Below are 23,581 nucleotides of genomic sequence, written 5' to 3'. Positions count from 1 at the left end.
GCCTGTGGTGCAGTCAGGTTACAGCTATCGGTGGGCGGGACGTAGTATCGTCAGGTTTCCGATCAGATCAGTCAGATCAGTCAGATCCACCGCTGGCTCCTCCCCCAGGTCGTCCAAATAGGTCGTCCAAATATGGTCACTTCCTGCTCCAAACCGCTCCGAACTAGCAAAGATGGTGACGGACAGAATCTGAACTGGAGGATTCATAACGTTCACAAACCAACGATGACATCACTGATGGTTGATGACATCACTGATGGTTGATGATTGATCTCAACCAAACCCAGATTGTCTGAGTTTGTGAAAATGGTGACTCTGTCGGAGTCTTTTTGTCTACCGTGTGAATGTTGTCGTATTTTCAGCAAATTGAATGCTGAAAAAAACAAAGGGTAGAAAAAGGTGAGCGCTCAGTCACAGCGTTCATTTGAATGATAATTGCAGCAGCGACGGAGGCGGATGACACAGCGCGTTCGTCCCTGCAGCCTCCAAAAAAAAAAAAATGCTTCTGCATAATATATACAAAAGTGCCGCGCCACATTATGCAACCTTTTGTGTGTGTGTGTGTGTGTGTGTGTGTGTGTGTGTGTGTGTGTGTGTGTGTGTGTGTGTGTGTGTGTGTGTGTGTGTGTGTGTGTGTGTGTGTGTGTGTGTGTGTGTGTCTCTTTCCACCAACATCTATGTTTAGCAGCCTGTTCGTGTCTACAGTTAAATTGTACTTTCCACTCTAGTTATTACAGCGGCAGACAAAATATGAAAAAGCGCTGAGGGCCATGGATAATAAGCACAGAAATGGAGACAAACTGCAGCCTCATCACCGCCGTGCACACACACACACACACACACACACACACACACACACTTACATATTAACGGACTACAAAGAGACAATCACATCCCGGCAACAACTTGAGGACAAACTCTGCCTCTGTTCATCTCCTGTTGTCCTCCGTCTCCTCTCCTGGCATCGTTTGCTTTGGTCTAGCATGGGAGCTGGGCAGATTAGGATCTCTCCTCTTCCTCCTCCTCCTCCTCCTCCTCCTCCTCCCATCCATCCCCTCTCTCTCAGTCTGCTGCCTCTGTTTCTCCCACGACAGAAAATGTGCAATCTGTAGCCTTTTGTTTTTGTTTTTCTCGGAAGAGAAAAAAACAATAAAAAGAGTTTTTAAGTGCTCGCTGGCTCCGTGATAGATTGTACAGTAGTGAGTCTCTGACACGGGGGAACCTGTCGGGGAGATATACAGTACTGTTGTGTCTCTTTATGAATCACTGCTTTAATAGAGCACACACACACACACTAAGTCATGCAGACACATGCCCACTCGGGACCAATTAAACCTATAAAACAGTCAGACTGAAAAGTGCACATATGCCCGTTTGTTGGCACAAGCAGGAGGAGGAAGAGAAAAAACTCAATTTCTTCAAGTGGAAATGGGAAATTTAAAGCGTTTCTGACTTCAGTGTGAAGGTGGTTTTCTCTTTAATATAAACGCCAGCGAGAGTTGTCAGCTTTACGTGACTTTGCCCTCCGGACTGAAACACAACTTTAAACTGACAACTTCAAGACGCAAACTTCATCCTTTACATTCTTCCTTTTTTTCATTTTCCCCAGTTGGCACTGGGTATTTTTTCAAAAACATACATGCAAATAGATAGAAAATTATTCATAAATTTTGAAAATAAACACACCTGAGTTGGCATTTTTTTTTGTTTTTTACCATATAAGTCATATAATAAAGACACACACACACACACACACACACACACACACACACACACACACACACACACACACACACACACACACACACACACACACGGTAACGCAGATAAGCGTTCTCTGCCGGTTCACAGGTGCTGCCGGGTCACGGCGGCTCCGCTCGGCCGTGTCAGCGCCTGTCGCCCTCCTCTCGTAGCGTCTAGCTTTTTTCTATCTCAGTTCACAAAGTACAATAGCTGCTAATGAAGCAGCGTCTCTGCTGCAACTCGGGACACAGGTGGTGTTTGACTTAATTTAACACACACACACACACACACACACACACACACACACACACACACACACACACACACACACACACACACACACACACACACACACACACACACACACACACACACACACACACACACATTACTCTGCGTTTACCGAACGGTTTGTTCTCAGCAGCGATAGCAGCATTTGGGAGTTTCTGTGACTCAGGGACACATTTGGACATCAGCTTTGTCTGAAAACCGTCTGGTTTTAACCGTTTTATTTAGATATGAACCGGCAGACTGGAGCACAAAAAAAAATGAACAACAATAGGACAGACAAAACTTGTGATAGACAAACAGGTGGCTCCAGTGAGTTCAGACGTGTGTTACATGGTCGAACGGCCGGATTTGAGAGAAATGTGAATGAAAAATCAAAATATTTGATAAAGCAGAGGTAAAAAATGAGATAAATAAATCCTGCCTGCGTGGATCTGAGCTCTCTGGCAGCATTTAACTCAGTAGGTGTGCACATGATACGAGCTCCCGGACGTTGTCTTTTGTCTTCGCGCTTAAAGCCCCTTAAAAAGAGACATTGTTGGTGCCTGGCTGGACCTTTCGGTCTCCATGGCGACAGAAATGGAAAACGCAACACCTGATTCCCAGGAGTTCACCTGCAGGGCTCCTCCTCCTCTCTCCGCCGCACACACAGAGTGCTAGAAGCGTTTAGGAGTAGGACAGCGTAGAAACATGCACAGTTTAGTCTTATTATAATAATGAGTGTTGCATTATTGATGTGGGAACCTGCGACCAGGTGGAGCCTCACCCGACTCCATCTTTATTCTGTAGTTTGAGGGCCGAGTTTGACACGTTGAGACACTTGCAGCGCTTCCTTGAATAGAAACCCTTATGTTTCTGTGTTCAAAATGACCTTAGCTTAGCATAAACACAGGGAGAGCAGCTGGCCTGGTCCCGGTTCAAATATTAAAAACCTACTTCTACACTGTAAAAAAATAAGTTCTGTAAAATTAACGGTGAAGTGCTGTAAAATCACAACGTCAAAAAAGCTGTAAATAGAAAAACATTTTAAAATATTTGATCATATATCTTTGTAGAATTTACAGATTACGGTAGTTTAAACACAGAAAAACAACATGAAAGTGTTAAAATCATGGGTTTTTTTGTTGGTTAAAATAAAAAATTTACAAACTCATTTTCATTTACAGACATGAATATGCACAAATACATTTTTCCAGATCGTCACGCGGGACCTATTTTCTTGTGTATTCATCCGCTCAGTATTTCAGCTTCAGCAAAGGTTGCCAGTTAGCACACATTTCATTTTTTTTGGTGTCTGTACAGGCACGTTGGTACCAAATCTGGCAACCTCACTGTGATGAACAGCGATCCAGGAGACTCAGACATGGTGCCGCTGCTCTTCAATCAGAATAGATCACCTGGTGCTTCATATGCTGCAGGTTCCACAAATGTTATATATTTTTTGTGTTTCCTCTCTCGGAGAAAAAAGCAAATAAACAATTTTAAGGCCTCTAAACACGACATTTCACGAGCTTATTTGTTTTTAAACTCGAAAACTGAATCTGCAGAGCAACTCTGGAGTAATCAAATCAAAGTATTTGCATGAAAAGTTATATCCCAAGTATATTTTTTCACAAAATGGAAATTCTCATGTAAAGCACCACTACTACGTCAAACGTTCACTAAAAGTTTAGATGCTGAAAAAAATCGACTAAATATAAAAATAAAATAGTCGACTTGCAGATTCTCAGAAAATAATGCAAGCAAGTTTAAAAAACTGTGCAGATTGAAAAACCAATTAGTATTTTCTGCAAATATTCCCACTAAAGAAATATGCTTCCCATTTATGTTAATTTTTATAAATGAACATGTGACATCTTCCTAGTTTTTTTTTAGCAGAGAGAAGTCACACACCAGTGACAGCAGCACGAAAACGCTGCAACATATAAAACTGAAGTAGGTTTCCCGACGTCAGCGTTTTCCTCCAACCACCAAGTCATTATTGCTTTTTTTTAATTTTTTTTTTGCATCATCAGCCGAGCTTCAAGAAGTTTTTCAGGAACTTTTTTTGTGCTCATTCAAAAATGTGCCTAAAAAACAGATGGCTGGAAACGTAATTAAGAGTTTGAGTTGTTGTTTTTTTTTAAATGTAGTTGTGGGAGGAGCGGCAGATTCATATGTGACTGCGTTTCATATGTGATTATGTATACGCTGTATGCAAATGGAGCCACTTGATGCCACTCGGCTCCATTGTTGGAGGAGGTTAAACAGGAGCTGACGGCCGGCGACGGTGCAGAATAATACCACCGCTCCCATCATCCCCCGTCGGCCCCGCCTTCTTCCTCCCGCTCTCTCTCTTTTGTATATGAGGAAGGGCAGAGTCAGTTCCTGTGTCATTGTTAGGGATCCATCTGTCCGGCACACACACACACACACACACACACACACACACACACACACACACACACACACACACACACACACACACACACACACACACACACACAGAGCGGCAGCAGCAATTAAACCTGTTTGACACACTTGACAGAGAGGAGCTTTGGACTGTGTGTGTGTGTGTGTGTGTGTGTGTGTGTGTGTGTGTGTGTGTGTGTGTGTGTGTGTGTGTGTGTGTGTGTGTGTGTGTGTGTGTGTGTGTGTGTGTGTGTGTGTGTGTCCGGCACGAGCCATCTGTGAAACACACACACACACACACACACACACACACACACACACACACACACACACACACACACACACACACGTACACACACATATACAATCACAATGTGTGTGTGTCTGCTGCATTAAACAGATTTCATTCACTGACATTCCCCTAGCCCCCCCTCTACCTTTTTTTTTTTAATGCCTTCGTCGTCCTCCTCCTTCTCGTCGTCCTCCTCCTTCTCCTCCTCCTCCACCTCTTCCTCCTCCTCCTCCTCTTCATCTCCCGTGATGGACAGACGAGACAGACGAGTTTAGGGAGGCGACTGGGTAGACGGCCGAGCGGGTGGGTGGGAGCTGAGGGAGGATGGACAGCAGATTGGGGAGCAGACCTTTCATTTGAGGTTTGCTCCCTGAAGTAGGACACCGGGCCTGCAGATAAATAGACGGAGCAGCTGTAATTACTGGTGGCTTGCAGCACCTCCCTCCCCTCCTCCCACCACCCATCCCCGTCCACAGTATATTGTATTGATATTGGGCTGTTAACAGGAGATTACCATGGTGATGACTGGGGGTCTGAGTCTGTCTGGGTCTCTGCTGGGGGGGCAGCTGATCATGATGATGCCATTGTTCTTTTTTTTTCTTTTCTTTTTTTTTTTTTTACAAAAAACTGCTCTACTTTCCACTCTTAGAATATTTATTTACATATTATATAAATATATATATAATATATTGGGAAAAAATTGTAAGTTCATTGTATAAATTCTTATATCTGCACACTCAGCTCAAATAGCTCAAAATACACACTTCAGCTCATATACACTTTACGAGCCTGAAGTTTTGGATCGGTTCTGAAACGGGCCAAAAAAACCAAATCTAAAAAACGCACATATGAATTCTTTAAGAGAGGACACCAAGAAGCTGCTGCCATTAACAAGAATAATAATCCATCAGGAATGCAAGAATCAATGTGAAGTTGTCCCTTAAACAACAACAACTTGGACACATCTGTTTTTATGGCAAACATAATGTCAACTCTCCTTTTTGCTCTGTTTTTGGTCTCCACCAACTTCTGAAGGCTCCTTAGCTGCTTATATATTTCCAGTTTATATTTAGTTTGCCGGGCAGCGAGCGCTCAAGTCGGGTTTTAAAGTTTGTCCACCGTCAACAGCTGCCTCCTGTTGCAGGAAAAATAACCTCCTGTTGCTTTTAGTAAAGCTGCCGCTCGTTAAAAACAAAAAACAAAAGAACTGAAGACACATTAAAGCCCCGTAGAGCTGCAGGGGGGGACCATAAAGTCAGGTGTCACTTAGGAGGAACCCCCTTTTTCCCATAACACATTATCATTTAATCCGCTCTTAATATAGAAAATACTGATTATAGCATCTTTTATTTTGTTAAATCAAATTTGAACATTTGCAGCCCAACAGACGAGTCCTGAACCCACAATCACGTCAATCCATGATATCCATCTTAGCAGGTGTGTGTTTTGATGTGTGTCTGTGTGCAGTAATCTCTTTATTATAGGCCTCCTAAATACACGTTTGCACCCCTGTAGCATCGCTAAGCTCATGGTTAAGCTTCCATATCATTTTCTGTAACTGTACTTAGCTCTCTGTAGGCGGTTTAGTTCATGTTGTAAATGGCATCTTTTTTTTTTTCCTGGATTTAAACAAACCCGGCGAACAGATAAACTGCAGCTCCAAAAACAACATCACGGACAAAAAGTGTCGTGCTAAGAGACACTTCGGCAGGGTGGAGAGTCGCTGACGTGGGCGCACAAACTCCACGTTATAATCTCCGTTTGTTTATCTTCTTTACGTCGCCGCCGGCCGTGACGTGAAAATGAAAATGAAAATGAACTTTAAAATGAGACTTGGAAACTTGCTCGATTTGTGTATTCCAGCATTGCATTCACTGTGCATGCTAATGCAGGACAAAACAGTACATTTGTTTAAGCAGAAGTCTATACAATGATAACCATCAAAAATGCAAAATATATAGTTTATATCCGAAAACAAATCGTGGAAAGGACTATTCTCAGCCGCTGATTTAACCCGTTTGGTGGTCTACATTATATTTGTCAGAAGGATCTAATTACTGTTGGTTTTGCTTTTTCTTTCACGGGATTAGTTGGCAGTTGGAACAAAATTGAATATCATTTAATCCATATTTACAGGAGGATTACATTTTTCAAACAAGTCTCAAGTGTGATTTACATACAGTATGTGTGTATGGAAATGAATAGAAACCAGTCACTGTCTCCTGTGGGTGAGTGAGGAAGACTTGCATCCACAAATGTAAAACCATTCAGGCCTGTTTTGGAAAAAATGTAAAGGACACTGGATAAAGACATGCAAAACTCCCTTCATGGCCCTTTAAGATTGTTTGATAGGTATTTATTCCTGCAGCCCTGTTATGTCACCCCCTTCCCGCCTCCCCCCACTGTGCTGCGGCTGTATGGCATCCAACACAAGCACACGGACCTGTGTCAGGTGGAAGGTGGAAATCTTACTGGAAACCACAGGATCTGTAACTTGTTCTTCTAGAGGCTGAAGTCATTTTTCCTTTTGGCTTTCTGAGCGTGCGCACTGCGACCCTGTCGGCGGTGGGCCGGGAAAAGAAAGGGGAAAAACCACTCTGAGTGCGAGACATGGGGGGGGGGCACGTATTTAAAAATGTAGGCACAGTGGATGATTGGATTTTCTCTCCGTGATTAGATAATACTAACGTGTAGATATGTCTTGCTGTTGAGTATTACTATGTATTTACGTTGAGTTTTGGTGTGACCCGGTTGGAGAGGCTGCGTGTGCCCCCCCCTCAAGCCACCCCTGTGAGCCGCGGTGGAATGGTTTGTCCCAGCCGTTGTCAGCTCACCGCCAGCCTCCTCGCGACAGTGCGCTTCTTAAAATGAAGGCAGCGGGCCGGCGGTACCTGCGGAGGAGAAGGAGAGGAGCTGAGTAGAGCTGGCATCTACTTCACCACCGCTTTAGAAGAACAGGAAGAGGACGCTTATATATATATCAATATATATATATATATATATATATACGTACATATATATATATACACATATAGCCATCCGGAGGGGCTTCATGAAGACCCCCGAGCTGCTCCTGGTATGTCGGAGGAGCCGCAGCCCGCTGCTCGCTGGACACACTCCGGCTATTCATTCCTTTCTGAAGCAGGAATTCAGACCGAAGACCTCCAAGTCGATGATAGATTAGTTCATCCAGTCTAGTGGTGCTGACGTCCGTTTCTTTGTCTCGTTTTCACACGTTCAATAGCTTCTTTCTTTCTTTTTTTTTTTTTTTTTTTTTTTGTGTGTAATTTGGTGGAGAAGGACTTTGTCAGGTTACGCCGCACGAAAGCGATGTATAACACGGTCTGGACCGCGGAAAAAGCCGGCGAGGAGGGCGACTGGAGGGACGTGATGATGCCCTACTCCACGGAGCTCATATTTTATCTGGAGATGGACCAACCGCCAGGTAAGCCGGAGGGCCGGTGGCAGCGCCGAGCTAATGTCGGACACGGTGCTGGTTAGCTTGGGGGGAGGGGGGGTGCAGCGTTTGGTGTCTCGTGAAATTAGTGGAAAGTTTCAAAGCGCACGTCCCCCCCCCCCTCAGCAAGCGGTATCCAACCGTATTTTTATTTTTATTTTTTGGTGACATATTTTTGTTTTTATTTCTCCGTTTCCAGAAACGTGCTCCAGCCTCACATCATCGCCTCTTTACAGCGAGAAGCTTCAGTTTTCAGTTCAACTCTTAGCTTTTGATTTTTGGGGTCCGGTAACAGCTTCCGGCATTAATGACAACGATGCTCGTCGCTTCTTGCTCTCCGGTACGTCGCTTTTATACCACAAGTGCCCCATTTCTGTACAGTTATATGCCGATTTCTGCGTTGACACGGTGGCTGCAGCAGCTCCCGCAAAAGCCTGCATTCATAAAGACTCCTTCTGCAGACAATAGGTCCGGGTAGTCTGTACGGGAACGGGTAGTCTGTACGGGAACGGGTAGTCTGTACGGGAACGGGTAGTCTGTACGGGAACGCAGCCGAAATCTTCCTCATCCGTCTCTTACAACGTGATTTGGGTCTATTAATGGAAAAGATGGCAGAAATCTGCATCCCGGGTCATTTGAGCCTAAAATGCGAAATTTACGAACGGACCTCGTCGAGAATTTGCCCGATTGAAGCAGCATCAAATCCTGCAACTTGCCTCTATGATTTTTTTTTTTTTTTTTTTTTTTTGTCGTTATCGAAATTATATAAAGTGTGCATGGAAGAGATCTGGTCTGGATCATTCCCGAAATCCGCTCTACCCCGGTGCCGGTAAGAGGAGGATGAGGATGAGGGGGAGGGGACGGGACACAGAAGGCAGAGTAGCGGCCGGGATAATGAATGAAACCTGGGAAATAATTTTAAAAAAAACCGTCCTGAACATGTTTTAATCACAACATCCTTCACTGGAGGTCTTTGTGGTCATTTCTAGCCAACTGTCACCCGCAAATTGAATGTTTCATTCATTCATTCCTTCATTCATTCAGTCATTCCTCGGCAATTGTGCCAGTGTCATTTGACTCCTCCCCCTCCTCCCCCTCTTTTCTCCCCCTCGGTGCCTGAATGGATCATGGCGCAGATGTGGGACGCTGTGTTGTTTCCAGGAGGCGCTGTTGAATGCAGTTAGCCCGGTAGCTCCCCCCCTCCCCCGCTCATTTATCTATTGAGATGTACTGTACACTCTGCAGCAGCCCATAAAGTGCAGCTACTCTGTTTTATCTTGTGGAAAGTTTGCAGAGATAATGCAACAACAACAAAATCCCCCTTCAGTTGTACTTTTCTTTTTTTTAGATGTCATTAAATAAAGAGGAATGCTGGAAAATCCACATTTAACATGCATGTAAGTTTGCATCAGCAAAGTCGGGAGAAGACGACGTAGTTGCAGCTGCAACTACAGATGTTTTCTTCCTGAAGTGTGCGATGTGGATTCTTTCACTTTGAGGTGGATTGAAGTGGACCAGTGCCTCTTCACTGCCCGTTTAAAGGGCATGTTTAAAGCATGTTGCTCCTGGAGAGGAAGAATTTCCTCTTTCTTTCCATCTGGCCAGCGTCTCCTCTCTTGCCTTTTGTCTGAGCTCCAGTGGAGTGAATGAGCATCACTCCTCCATGCACTTTTTGCTCTTTGCTGGTGATTCACACACTGAAATGTTGATGGATCTTGGCTTTTTTTTATTTTTATTTTTTTTTCCTGGAAGCCTTTATTTCATCAGTGAATTAACGCCAGCTTATTGTAATAAAAGAAAAAAAAACATTAATTTCATAATTTCACCGACTTACCAGATCATGTGTTCTTTTCTCTGCAGTGACTAATACATGAAACACTAGTTCTCCTGAGTTGGGTTGTTGGTGAGGAATGTGAATCTGGAGGTGTGTGTGTGTGTGTGTGTGTGTGTGTGTGTGTGTGTGTGTGTGTGTGTGTGTGTGTGTGTGTGTGTGTGTGTGTCACAGTCTCCTGAATTGGCATCAATATCGTCATCAGACCTCTCTGCATCTTATTTCCTGACCCTGGTCTTTGTTTCACAGTATGCAGAGTGAGTCTTTGTCTCAACATGAGAGACATGTTGAAAGTCAAAGTGGAGGTGGAGGAGGAGGTGGAGGACTGGTGAAGTCCAGCTGAGGAGAGAGAGAAGTGGACAGAAGATACCACAGATGTTCATTAGAATATTTATTACGCTGGAATTGAAACGTGAAAGCCTTCGGTGGCCGTTATAGTGTGTGTGTGTGTGTGTGTGTGTGTGTGTGTGTGTGTGTGTGTGTGTGTGTGTGTGTGTGTGTGTGTGTGTGTGTGTGTGTGTGTGTGTGTGATTAGCACAGGTGGAGTGTCACCGCCCCCACCCCCACCCCCACACATCACCCCCCCAGGGGAGGACAAGACCTGCGTTTCCACCGGCAACTTGGTGTGGATGTGGGTTGAATGATGAGTCTCGTCTTTCAACGGAAAATCACCGAGACATTAATGTAAAGGATCTTTTTCTTTTCTTTTTTAATTATTTCTCCTTCCCGTTTCTATTCACATCTATTTATTTTTTTTGCATTAAAATCAACTTGCAGACCTGAAACCTGCAGAAATATGACGTCTACATTAAAAAATATTTGCAGTGCATCTTTCTGCATTATTATGCAACAGCAATGTAACCGACATCCCCCCCAAAAAAACTGCCTTCCCTGAGGCCATTTAATCTATTACTTGTTAGCATCCGAGTCAGTCATACAAAATTCTGTTGTGTAAATGTGAAAGCAGGATTATGTGTTTTTTTTTATCAGATCATTAAACACCAAGTTGATGTTTTTATCTTGGATGTGATTTAGACATGTATAATCCGATCACCCGGCGCTACTATGGTTTAAGTGGATGCCATAAAACACCAGATTTGTATATATTTGTTTAGCAGATTTCTGCAGAGCACTGTTGATAATACAAATCTTTCCAATGTTTGCAGTACATGTGTCGCTGAGCCATAAAAGCCTTTTCTCAGGATCATAATCTGAACATATTTCCAAACTCCAGCTCCACTTTACTGGCCTTTAAAACCACGATTGCGCAATAATTGTTTTGTTTTTTAGGAAGATGTACTAGAAAACAACCTGTTGATTTAGGGCCTGATGCTGAGCTGCTGTGAATGTGGTGTCCCAGAAGGAGTTGATATACCACAGGGAGACTCCACCTCCTTCCTTTCCTTTTTTCTTTCTCTCTCTCTCTCTCTCTCTCTCTCTCTCTCTCTCTCTCTCTCTCTCTCTCTCTCTCTCTCTCTCTCTCTCTCTCTCTCTCTCTCTAGCCCCGCCTCCCACCTCCCCACCTCCCCCAGGCAGCCTCCTGATTGGCTGAGGGGGCGGGCCTCCGCGCTGGGATTAGTTAGCTGGTAGTTGTCTCTTTTAGGATCAGCCTCTCTGGCTCTTTCCCTTCAGTCTGACAGAGAGCAGTGCAGGAGGAGGAAGGTGGAGGCGGAGGAGGAGGTAGAGGAGGAGGAGAGTAACAGAGAGAGTCAGAAAGAGAAGGAGGGAGGAGGGAAACAGCTGAGAGAGTGGCAGCATGCAGCTAACAGAGATGTTGGAGGACGGTAAGGCTGCACAGATTTGTTCTTTGAAGTCATGTTTCCTTCTGCAGCCTTTTTATTTTTGCATTTTAACTTTTTTATTTTCTGATCTGTGTCCATTTATTTATGACTTCTTTTGCCAGCCTGTGTTCATTCTTTCTCTTTTGCTCAGCGGGCTTTTGTAGTCTCTGACTTTGTGGCATTTAATGCTGCAGAATTCAGCCAATGCACAGAAAAAAAATACCAAACACACTCCAGCTGTCAACTTCTTTTCTTTGTGTAATCTAAATATTTTCACATTTCTGTTTTCCTGATGCATTATCATCTAAATTAGTTATAAATGTGAGTCAGCTGCAGCTTTAAACATTGTTAGAAAATCTGGACCCAGTTTGGGAGAGGAAAGATCGGCACACACACACACACACACACACACACACACACAGCTGGAGAGTGAGTGAATGTGATTTGTTTTGTTTTGCTTCTGTGTGACACTGGTGCTTTCTCTCTCTGTGTGTGTGTGTGTGTGTGTGTGTGTGTGTGTGTGTGTGTGTGTGTGTGTGTGTGTGTGTGTGTGTGTGTGTGTGTGTGTGTCAGTCTGTGCTGACAGTCATTGTTCAGGAGAGCTGCTGGTTTCTCCCTGCATGCATGATGACAAGTGATATTGAAGTGTGTGTGTGTGGCTAAGCTCTGCTCCTTTGTCTGGGGGGAGGTGAGGGAGGGGGAGGTGATGGGGGGAGGAGGAGGCTGCTGAAGGTCCCCTTTGTTCACATACCTCCTGCTCTTCCTCTTAAGTGTTTCCTGCAGTGGCTGTGAACTGATTTAAAACACTACAGTTGTGGTAAAAGTGGCATTTATCTATATTTTCTGACACTGTCCCGACCTCTCCTCTTTGTTAGGACGGTTGTCATCAGTGAGTTTTGTTTTGTTTTTTAATATTTTTTGTTATTGTTTTCTGCAGGACAATTAGTATTGATGAGCGACTTGCTCATCAATACTTCTGATAAGACTTTTCTTATCGGAGCTCGATGGATCCTGCAGAGATCACCGACTCTTAATTTATTTAACCTTTCTAATGGAACTTTGAAATTAAGGCGTGTGTGTGTGTGTGTGTGTGTGTGTGTGTGTGTGTGTGTGTGTGTGTGTGTGTGTGTGTGTGTGTGTGTGTGTGTGTGTGTGTGTGTGTGTGTGTGTGTGTGTGTGTGTGTCCTGTTGTTGTAGTTCTGCTGAAACAAGCCTTAGCATAAAAAAAGCAAAAGGAATGCAAATTAGATTTTATATTTTCATAAATCTTTAATTTATTCATCCGATAAAATCAAATTAAACTCTTTTCCTTGTTTTGACTGAAAATTTGCTGTTTAGATGCATTTTGATATTTCTGGACTTGAATGACTTTAAGAAGTTAAAAATGCTTTTTAATTAAATCCAGAGTAGATTGGATTAATTGCTGATCAATATAATGTAGTTGCCCTGTCTATTGTCCTGTTTTATTTTGTGTATATATATATGCTGTCCTTTGTGTGCTCAATGCACTTCAACACGGGCCACCATGTGCAAACAGTTTGTCTCTGTTGTGTTGGATCACTTGGAAAATATTTGGTTACACTTTTATGATTATGATTTATGATTTATTTTATTCGTGCAAAAGTTTTTATTAAAATGCAAAGTGGATTTTCACTCTGTCTTCCCTTTGGAAATGCACGTGTGTGTGTGTGTGTGTGTGTGTGTGTGTGTGTGTGTGTGTGTGTGTGTGTGTGTGTGTGTGTGTGTGTGTGTGTGTGTGTGTGTGTGTGTGTGTGTGTGAGAGAGAGAGAGAGAGAGAGTCCATAAAGTGCTGACAGGGCGAATCGTGCAGCTGCACAATGACAGCTCCGGCAGCAGTAACTGACTGGGAGGAGGAGGAGGAGGAAAAAAGTGAGCAGAACGAAGAGGACGTCTTACAAACAAAGAAAATGTGAATTAAAAAGCAAAGTTTGTAGGATGTGAACAACCTCCAGCTTATTTTATTGTTATTATAAAAGGCAGATTGTTGCTGCTGCGTTACAGTTGTCACAACGAGCACAACCAATCAGAGCAACAGACATTCATAACGACCTTAAAAGCTGAACATCTGTTCAGTTTCACGTATGTAAATTAAAATATTGCCTCGGATGAAGATGTAGATTTGTTCATGAAATATTTTATACATGTTGCTCTGTGTGCATCATGTGGAAATAACAACTCTTCAAGTAGCTGGATGTTTGTCAGATGCTGTTTGTTTTGCTCTGCTGCCCCCGGTGGCCAACGTGTGCAGCCTTGAATAGAAAGTAAGACGGTTTTCACCATCAGTCTGAAACACAGCAGCTGGGAGCAAAGTGACAAAGTGTTCATATTCACCGGGACACGGAGTAATGATCATGTTACTGCACACACAGAAGTCCTATCTGGTGTTATTCCCCCTGCCTCATCCAGCTTCCCCCCTCCACCCCCTCCCCCTCCCCTCCTGTGCATTGTGGGTATTCATGTGTTTCTGTTTGTGTGTGCGTGTCGTGTGCTAGTTTGTGAGGCCAGATTGTTCCTGGACGTTCACACAAGCTCCTCCGGTGGCGGCCGTCAGCGGACTTTCCCTTTTTTAATGGACGGCCTCCACATCACTACTCTGTTTACTGTGTGTGTGTGTGTGTGTGTGTGTGTGTGTGTGTGTGTGTGTGTGTGTGTGTGTGTGTGTGTGTGTGTGTGTGTATAAACTGATTTGTGATGTAGGAGCTCTCCAGTAATTACACTGCTGTTCCTGAAACTGTGTCCAGATGTGCTTGGAGACTTGTAAACCTCAGTGTGTGTGTGTGTGTGTGTGTGTGTGTGTGTGTGTGTGTGTGTGTGTGTGTGTGTGTGTGTTATGGGTCATATTCAGGCTAGCTCTGTTTGGCACACAGCGTGGCAGCTAACACTGCAGCTCCTGTCTGTTAGCTTTCACTCTTCTAGCTGAATTTTACTCTGATTTCAAAGCGCATATATTTTTCCATGAACCCGTTTTTTAATTCCTTTTAAGAAAATAAACCAAACTTTAAGTTAAATGATATTAATAAGTTTAATTAGCAAAATTAGGATTTCAATCTGAAATGAAATGTTCAAGGAACTTCAGTTTTAGATGCATTTCTGCTGTTTGTTTGTACCACAAAATCAATAAACATTCAGTTAAAAGAAAACAATTATGATCACTTAAGAGACAAAAAAATGCAGATAGTTTTGTTAGAATAATAATCATAAACTTAAAATCTTTTCCTAATTAGAGTATTTGACGTCTCAGTCCTTGTTTCTACCTTTTTTTAAGTTCACCGGGCTTTTAAAAAAAAAAGATAGAAAAGTGAGCTGCTGTGACGATGAGTTCAAGGACCGTAAGAAAACAGGAGTGAACCTGAAGTCTCCTCGTGTGCGCGGTCAGAATAATTAGTGCGCTGATGTGTTGGTCTTGTGTGATTAACAGCTCCTCTGCTCTCATTTGCATAAAGACCTACGTGTGCATGTGAAGGAATGAAATGTAAATCCTGTCTTCGTACGAAGGAGTTTCAGCTGCAGCGGTCGCAGGTCGACGGTTAAACTTCGCTGCGAGTTACACCGTGAAATATCATCGTACATCAACTTTTTATTTATTTTATTTCTATCTTAACGTCTCTCCTCTTCGTCTCCAGCTCTTCCTCCGAAGCCAGCGAAGCCCCAGCAGCCGTCCTCGGGGAGCAGCAGCAACAGCACCAAGGACGGAGGCTCGTTGCAGGAGGCCGAGTGGTACTGGGGAGACATATCCAGGTAACACACACACACACACACACACACACACACACACACACACACACACACACACACACACACACACACACACACAATATAAAGTCCTTACAAAAGAACCTTCCAGCATTATACAGAAGAACCAAAGAATTCCCACGTAAGCTAGGAGGGGGGGGGACTCTTAACAGGAAGGCAAACATCCAACAGAACCAGGCTCAGAGCTGGTGGGCGGGGCTTCTGGTTGGTGGTGAGGGAAGAGCAGAGCAAGAAAAGAACAGAATAGAGACATGAGCTGTTGGCGGAGACATGCAGCTCTGTAGCTGGTGGACATCTGCACAAAGAAAAGCACACAAACTGTGGAGGCCAAAAACAAACAAATTGTTATTAAGATGTGATTGTGAGGAAAAAGGAGCTCAGAGGTCCTCATGAAGTGGAACCTTAACTCCAGAGATGTCTGTCTGTCCACCAGAGAGCTCTGACCAGTTTATTTTACAGCTCTTTTAAACTGTCTCTTATCTGCACCACCTCAACTCTCCTCTTAAGTGCAGGTTAGCTGTCAGCCAAACACCGGGACGGTAACCACGGTAACACCTCCATAGCAGACAGTCAGTCTGCCACCTTTCACTGCTCTCCTCACTCCCTGACAGGCTGTTTACTCTGAGGTGTGTGTGTGTGTGTGTGTGTGTGTGTGTGTGTGTGTGTGTGTGTGTGTGTGTGTGTGTGTGTGTGTGTGTGTGAACTCCTCATCACCTGTTGTTGATAATCAGAGGCAGACCCCTCCCCCCCCCAAAAAAAAATGAACACCGTCTGTGTGTGTGTTTCTCACACCAACTCACACACTATTTGTTTGTTGTTGTTGTTTTTTCAGGGAGGAGGTGAACGATAAGCTCAGAGACATGCCCGACGGGACCTTCCTGGTGCGGGACGCCTCCACCAAGATGCAGGGTGATTACACGCTCACGCTGAGGTAAGAAGGACTCCTTCCTGCTCCACGTTCATGCAGCTTCATCCTCCGGTTAACGAACAGATGGAGGGAAATCATGCGTTCGGGAGTGTTTTTTTGCCGACACAACATCCCGGTAAATTGGAGCAAATCGGGCACTTCCTTCTCAAAATGAAGTGCTTCGGGGACGTTAACTGAACCTTGACCTAGAAGCTGTTAATGTGTGAATATCACATGTTCTCACCTGCATCCTCTTCTTTTTTTTTTTCTATCAGGAAAGGCGGCAACAACAAGCTGATAAAGATCTACCACCGAGACGGGAAGTACGGCTTCTCCGACCCGCTGACGTTCGGCTCCGTGGTGGAGCTCATCAGCCACTACAGACACGAGTCTCTGGCCCAGTACAACACCAAGCTGGACGTCAAGCTCATGTACCCCATCTCCCGCTTCCAGCAGGTCCGCATACAAAGCAACATGCAACATCTTATAACTTGGGTTTTGGGGGAGTTTACAGCTTTTGGAGGGACAACCGTTCCCACCAATATTCAGGCCTTCACGTACTTTTGTGGATTCAGGTGAAGTTTAGTACATCGGATTAAATGGCTCTGCTTCTGCTGTTGGTGCATCAAACCTGATCGCAACCAACCGGAAGGAAGATTTTGGATTTTGTTCCATTGCCATCTTTGGTAGTTCGGAGCAGTTTGGAGCAGGAAGTAACCATATTTGGATGAGCTGGGGGAGGAGCCAGTGGTAGATCTGATTGGAAACCTGACAATACTACGTCCCGCCCACCGATAGCTGTAACCTGACTGCACCACAGGCCTGTCAATCAAACAGACACGCCCCCAAAAACAGGTCTTCTTGAATCTTCTTTTCTAATGAATGAGGGATTATTTTCAGATGGACCTCCAGAAAACTAATAAGAAGGAGTGACTTTAGCTAACAACACCGAGATAACTGATGGACACATTTTATTCACTTTGGATTTGATGGGAGAAGTTGAATGGGAGTCTATGGAGCCGGAGGCTTTTTGGAGCCGACCTCTAGTGGCACTCGTTGGTATTGCAGCTTTCCTCTCCGTTTCACCCTTTACCCCCCTCTCCTCCTCCTGTGCACCCAGCGGCTCGTTGCAGGGTGTTTCCACTTCAAACTGCAGCGGCAGCAGGATCTCTGCTCTCTGAAATATATCCAACCTCTCCCCTCCCCCTAAATAATTGCACATATCCGCGGTGTCAAAGGGCCGCCGTTGCATTTATTCCCTTCCTCCCTCGCTCCGCTCGTTTGCCGGGCAAGTCATTACTCTTCGCTTTGCGATATCTCCCAGTGATGCACACCTTCGCCGTGTTCCCAGGGCATTGTGGGTGGTTTATTAATGAGCCTGCTCGGGAGTCGCCCTTCGTAAGCACAATCGGAGGTGAAGGGACCAAACGTCCAGGTTTTTTTTTTTTATATATATATATATATATATAAAAAAACCTGGACGTTGATGATATTGCAAACAGCTCTTAAGTCTCTGACATGTAACACGCAGCTTTTCTGTGAATCCCTCTAATGCTCGTCTTCTTGTTGAATCCCTCAGGACCAGCTGGTGAAGGAGGACAACATCGACGCCGTGGGGAAGAAGCTGCAGGAATACCACAATCAGTACCAGGAGAAGAGCAAAGAGTACGACCGACTGTACGAGGAATACACCAAGACATCGCAGGTACAAACGCGCTCGTGCTCGTGTTCGGACGGGAGATCTGTTGTTTTTCTGCTTCCGCTCACCGACTCGCCGTCCTCTCGTCCCTCAGGAGATCCAGATGAAGCGGACCGCCATCGAAGCCTTCAACGAGACCATCAAGATCTTCGAGGAGCAGTGTCACACGCAGGAGCGCTACAGCAAGGACTACATCGAGCGCTTCCGCCGCGAAGGCAACGACAAGGAGATCGAGCGCATCATGATGAACTACGAGAAGCTCAAGTCTCGGCTCGGGGAGATCCACGACAGCAAGGTGCGGCTGGAGCAGGACCTGAAGACGCAAGCCATGGACAACCGGGAGACGGACAAGAAGATGAACAGCCTGAAGCCCGACCTCATACAGCTCCGCAAGATCAGGGACCAGTACCTCGTGTGAGTAGGCGGACGTAAACAGGCCAGCTGGGAAGTCAGCTGATCATCATCATCATCATCACGTGCTGAGATATCGTTACATGGAGGATTTATAGATGCAGGAAGACAGTTTATTCAGTTATTAATTAATGTCTCGTATTAAAATGACAACAGCTCGATGTAGAAGTTGCAGATGAAACGACAGGAATTCAGGAAGCAGCATCCTGAATTAAATCATCTTCCTCTTAACGTGCTTCTTTTAAAAGCAATTTCTGATTTGTTCATGCTGGATGAAGTTACCTGAAGCTTTTATTTTGAAAGTAACGGCAAAGCGACTTAAAACCGTTTTAGTTCGACATCGTACGAGTGAATAAAATGAGCGACGGTTTATGAAGGAGCTTTGAAGAAATCATCTGGATGATTTGATTTTCTGTGTTAGAAGGTTTGTTAGTTCATCCTTCAGGGTTTTGCACATTTTAAAGTTGATTAAATCGTCCTGAGAAGTGTGAAAAGGGAATAAAATAGTCGAGGATTTTACAGAAAAAAACATTCGTAATGTTGTAAATTTAAAGTGGAGCAATAAGAGAAGCGTTGAAACAAAAAGTCATTGACAATCATGCAAACATGGATGAAAACACTCGGCGACCGTTTTTATTTTACATCTCCTGTTTTTATTTTGTAGTCTTGCAGCTCTTCAGCAGAACGCTGGCCTCGTTCCCCGAATCCCTCCGAACAGTCGTCGGCTCGCTAATTACATTTCTGTCGGGTCTCCGGCTCGTTCGCGCCGCCCGTCAACAAGCGTGTTAAATGAAAGGAGCCTCGTGAACCGATTCCTCGTAGTAATAATGCTTCTCTCTCTCGCTCTCTCTCTCTCTCAGCTGGCTCAATCACAAAGGAGTTCGCCAGAAACGAATTAACGACTGGCTGGGAATCAAGAACGAGAACACCGACGAGTGAGTCACGTTTAGTTTTTACTTTTGTTTTGGTTAAATGAGTGAAAAGTTTCTTCCATCACTCATACGGTTAAAATCACATGGTGTTAATGTGTGTGTGTGTGTGTGTGTGTGTGTGTGTGTGTGTGTGTGTGTGTGTGTGTGTGTGTGTGTGTGTGTGTGTGCGTGCGTGTGTGTGCGTGTGCAGAGGCTACTTTGTGACCGAGGAGGACGAGAACTTGCCTCACTGCGACGAGAAGAGCTGGTTCGTCGGGGATCTGAACCGGACGCAGGCGGAGGAGCTGCTGCTCGGGAAGCCTGACGGAGCGTTCCTCATCCGGGAGAGCAGCAAGAAGGGCTGCTACGCCTGCTCTGTCATGTAAGAACAACAACAAACAACAGCAAACTACAACCCATAGACACGACAGCAGAGTTTTAAACCGACTCTTCTGTGGCTGTTTGTTTCCTGACAGCAGAGATGGAAAAGCACGAAAATAGAAGCAATGATTTACTTTTTTAAAGTGTCATAAAAAAAAAAACACCAAAAGTGTTTAGTTTCTAACTTCAGAACTTTTTGCAACCAACAGACTTTATATAAAAGTGTTTGTAGCTTGAGGTCTTAGACTGCAATACCAGCGAGTGCCACTAGAGGTCGGCTCCAAAAAGCCTCCGGCTCCATAGACTCCCATTCAACTTCTCTCATCAAATCCAAAGTGAATAAAATGTGTATTTTCATATTCAGTGACACAAATACTTTGATGTTGACAGTTTGTTTAAATCAATATACAGTGACCCCTCGCTATAACGCGGTTCACCTTTCACGGTCTCGCTGCTTCACGGATTTGCATCGTGCATTGAAATCACATTACGACTATATGTAACGTAGATATATTTAATGTCCAGTTCTATCTATTTCAATTGTAAAATAAAGGTTACTACTTCACGGATTTCGCCTATCACGGTTTCTATTTGGAACGTAACCCCCGCGAAAAACCAGGGTTCACTGTATTGTAAATAAACCAATTAAACAGCCTCCATTTTTTTCACGTGATTTTAAATTAAAATTGTAGGTTTCCTTTTTAGAATTTCTGATAATAAATAAATAATAATGGACCTCTGTCTCTGGTTTGGTCCTCAGTGTGGAGGGTGAGGTGAAGCATTGCGTCATCTACAGTACGCCGCGCGGCTTCGGCTTCGCCGAGCCTTACAACCTGTACAGCAGCCTGAAGGACCTGGTGCTCCACTATCACCAGACCTCCCTGGTGCAGCACAACGACTCGCTCAACGTGCGCCTGGCCTACCCTGTCTACTCACAGATGCCCTCCGGACGCAGATGAACCCCGCCCACCTGCCTGCCTGGCCACGCCCCCTTACACAGACAACAACGCCTTCTCCTGGGAGGGGGAGGGGGGGGGGGCGAGGGAAGAAAGGTGTGGAGGATTGGTTGAAATACAAAACGAAACAAAACAACCCCCATAACCAGATAAAGATAAGATAGAAAACGAATTTTAACACTTGCTGCAACACACACGTCAGCCACCTTGGAGTTATATATATTTTTACAAGAACATTTTTCGGAGGGCATTCTTTCTAAAGACTGCTTGATTTGCACAAGGAAGTTTTAAATGTTTGTGAATGTGAAAAAACAACAACAACGTGACCGACCGACTGAACGAAGGAAGGAAAAAACGGAGTAGGAGACTTCGAGAGTTTCAGGTTGACCCCCGCTGCTACCTAAAACTCCAGCTCAAGACTTTACAACCAGAAACTCAACAAAAAAAAACAAGAGCGACGACGACGACAGCAAAACATTCCCATTTATACAAAAAACAAAACAACCTTTTCCGTTTCTTCTTCTTCTCTTGTTAGTTTTTTTTTCACCTCAGATGTGACAACTTTTATTTGTTGGCGTTTTTTTTTGTTTTTTTTTTTTTATCTGTTTCAGATGTTTTCCTCTTTTTTTGTTTTTTTCTCCTGACTTTGTTGTTGTTGGTGACGAAGAGGACGTCGAGTGTTCTTCATCCCTCTCCGTACGAAAAGATAAACTTAATGTAGCATAACGAGACGACAAACACTTCATGTCCAGGTGTTCCTCCATGTAGACCGCTGCTGATGGGTTGGGGTGGGGGGGGGGGGGCACACAAGCAACACAGAACGGTTTTGTAGTCTTGAAAAGGACGAAAGGCTCGTTTTTATACTAACTTAGAGATTTATTTTATGGTTTTGCTTTGCTGGAATACAGTTTTTCTTTCTTTTTGTGTAAATGGCAACGAAACGGATCAGAACCAGAGACCAAAGTTGGTGTGTGTGTGTGTGTGTGTGTGTGTGTGTGTGTGTGTGTGTGTGTGTGTGTGTGTGTGTGTGTGTGTGTGTGTGTGTTTTCTTAGGGTTTTTTTTAGTGAACGAAAAGCAAAGCGGACGGTGTGTTTGAGAGACCACACATAAAACGAGTTTTTGGACCAAAATAGCCTTTTTTATTTTGTGTTTGTTTTGTTGTTGTGAAAAACCAAACGGTACGTAAACAAAACACACAAAAAAAAGGGGGCGGGACCTTCTGTGAATGCAGACAGACGAGCAGGAAGCACTTGAAGAAAGACAAGCGGCTCCATGTGACCTCGACGCTGAATCAGTTTATCAATTCATATTTCAGTAATCGGCGACTAAAGTCATTTTTTTAGTGTCGGTTGGTGGAAACGAACAAATTGATGAGACTTTTATAAACATTTTCCCCAAAAATGTTGCAGAGCAAAATGAGTAATAAATAAAGGAATCGTCATCGCTGGTTTTAAATCACCTGCAGCGTCTTTAAAGGACAAAAAAAAACAAATCTGAGGTCACAAATGCTGCAGACAAGAAACGGTCGTTTAAAAAGGAGCCGAAGCTCATTTTATGTGTGGTTTAAAAACGGGTCGATGCGTAACTTGGGACTGTTTGTTTGTTTTGTTTTTTGTTTTCTTTATTGCTGCGAACCCTTCAGAAATAATAAGCTTTGATGAAATGTTTTATGTGATGAAGAGCGAGGAAGAGCGGGCGCACCGAGTCGAGCTGGCTTTAGAAGAAAAATCTTGAAAACTTGAAAGAACGTGTGCAATCTAGCGTCGAGTGAACGTCGTCGCTGCAGAGAGACGCACTAAAAAGAAAGAGATAATCAGTGAACAGGTCGAGCTTTTATCACTTCTCTGATCGATGATAGTTTCCCTTTTTATTTTTGTTAAGTTGAAACTTCTTGCCCAGTTGCTTGACTTTATAACCAGTGGAAACATATTCTGTCAAAGACTAAATAACAAAATAAAAAAGAAGCATCACGACAATAAAAACTATCTTCAGAAAGATGAAGATAACAACACGAACCAGTTGCGTTCACTTCTTCCTCCTGATCTGATCAGTCCTTCCAGGATGGGTTTTTTTTTTGGTTTTTTTGTGATTGTTGAGATCAAAAATGTTTTGATTTTGCGACGGATTTCCTCAAAAATTGTGAAATTTGTAGATTTTGAAGTAAACTGTTTACATTAGAATTGCAGCAATTAGAAATTGAGTTTTTATTTTTAAAAGTAGTACCTGATAAACAATATGTAATCAATTCCTGTGATTATAATCATGCTGCACATCACTGAAATAGTTTAGTTTTAATCTTTTTTTAATTTATTTATTGAACTTGGAGAACTACGGGGCTGAAAGTTAAAATAAAGAAACGGTCTAACAACGACTACATCAGCTTTTCAAAATAAGAGCTTTAGATGCAGTTTAATTCATGTTCATTCAACACATTGACCTGCTGGATGAAACAAACAGTGCAGCTTGACGTGTGTCTAAAACTAATTCAACATCCAGTAATATGTCATCACTTCCTTTGATTATCAGCATTTAATTAGATCATTTTATTGTGAAGGCCACATTTCCCGTAAACGCCGTCACTTCCTGTTTCTCCGGCTGGTTCCCTCCGGTTTGTTTTGGTGCTGAAAGGAGAACCGTGCTGATTGTAAATGATAATTTGTTGTTTGTTTGCTTTTTTGCAGAAAAATCGTGGGAATTAAAACAAACAAAAATGTGCTTGAATCTGCGTTAATCCAAATCCAAATATTTATTCTTTTTT

At 43.7% G+C, this 23,581-nt stretch overlaps 1 protein-coding gene across 4 annotated transcripts in view; it reads left to right on the top strand.

The window, feature by feature from the left end:
• Nucleotides 1-23,538, top strand: part of pik3r3b (phosphoinositide-3-kinase, regulatory subunit 3b (gamma)) — a 169,481-nt gene extending 145,943 nt beyond the window's left edge. For 3 of the 4 annotated variants that reach the window (XM_069722756.1, XM_069722755.1, XM_069722754.1), the window contains 9 exons: nucleotides 15,428-15,542; nucleotides 16,390-16,488; nucleotides 16,740-16,920; nucleotides 18,044-18,169; nucleotides 18,258-18,577; nucleotides 19,435-19,509; nucleotides 19,697-19,867; nucleotides 20,627-21,819; nucleotides 21,876-23,538. In XM_069722756.1, coding sequence (XP_069578857.1) covers nucleotides 15,428-15,542; nucleotides 16,390-16,488; nucleotides 16,740-16,920; nucleotides 18,044-18,169; nucleotides 18,258-18,577; nucleotides 19,435-19,509; nucleotides 19,697-19,867; nucleotides 20,627-20,825 — 1,286 coding nt within the window. In that variant the 3' untranslated portion in view covers nucleotides 20,826-21,819; nucleotides 21,876-23,538. Of the gene's footprint in view, nucleotides 1-7,988; nucleotides 8,160-15,427; nucleotides 15,543-16,389; nucleotides 16,489-16,739; nucleotides 16,921-18,043; nucleotides 18,170-18,257; nucleotides 18,578-19,434; nucleotides 19,510-19,696; nucleotides 19,868-20,626; nucleotides 21,820-21,875 lie in introns of those variants that run through there. The other variant, XM_069722757.1, reaches the window with a different exon arrangement.
• Nucleotides 23,539-23,581: the final 43 nt, after the last annotated feature.

This window comes from Brachyistius frenatus, unplaced genomic scaffold (genome assembly GCF_029030835.1).
Source record: "Brachyistius frenatus isolate BFR_SWC_R1_liver_20210118 unplaced genomic scaffold, ASM2903083v1 Contig_304, whole genome shotgun sequence".
NCBI lineage: Eukaryota > Metazoa > Chordata > Actinopteri > Embiotocidae > Brachyistius > Brachyistius frenatus.
The sequence above is the reverse complement of the archived record's forward strand: the minus strand, read 5'-3'. Positions and strand labels throughout refer to the sequence as shown.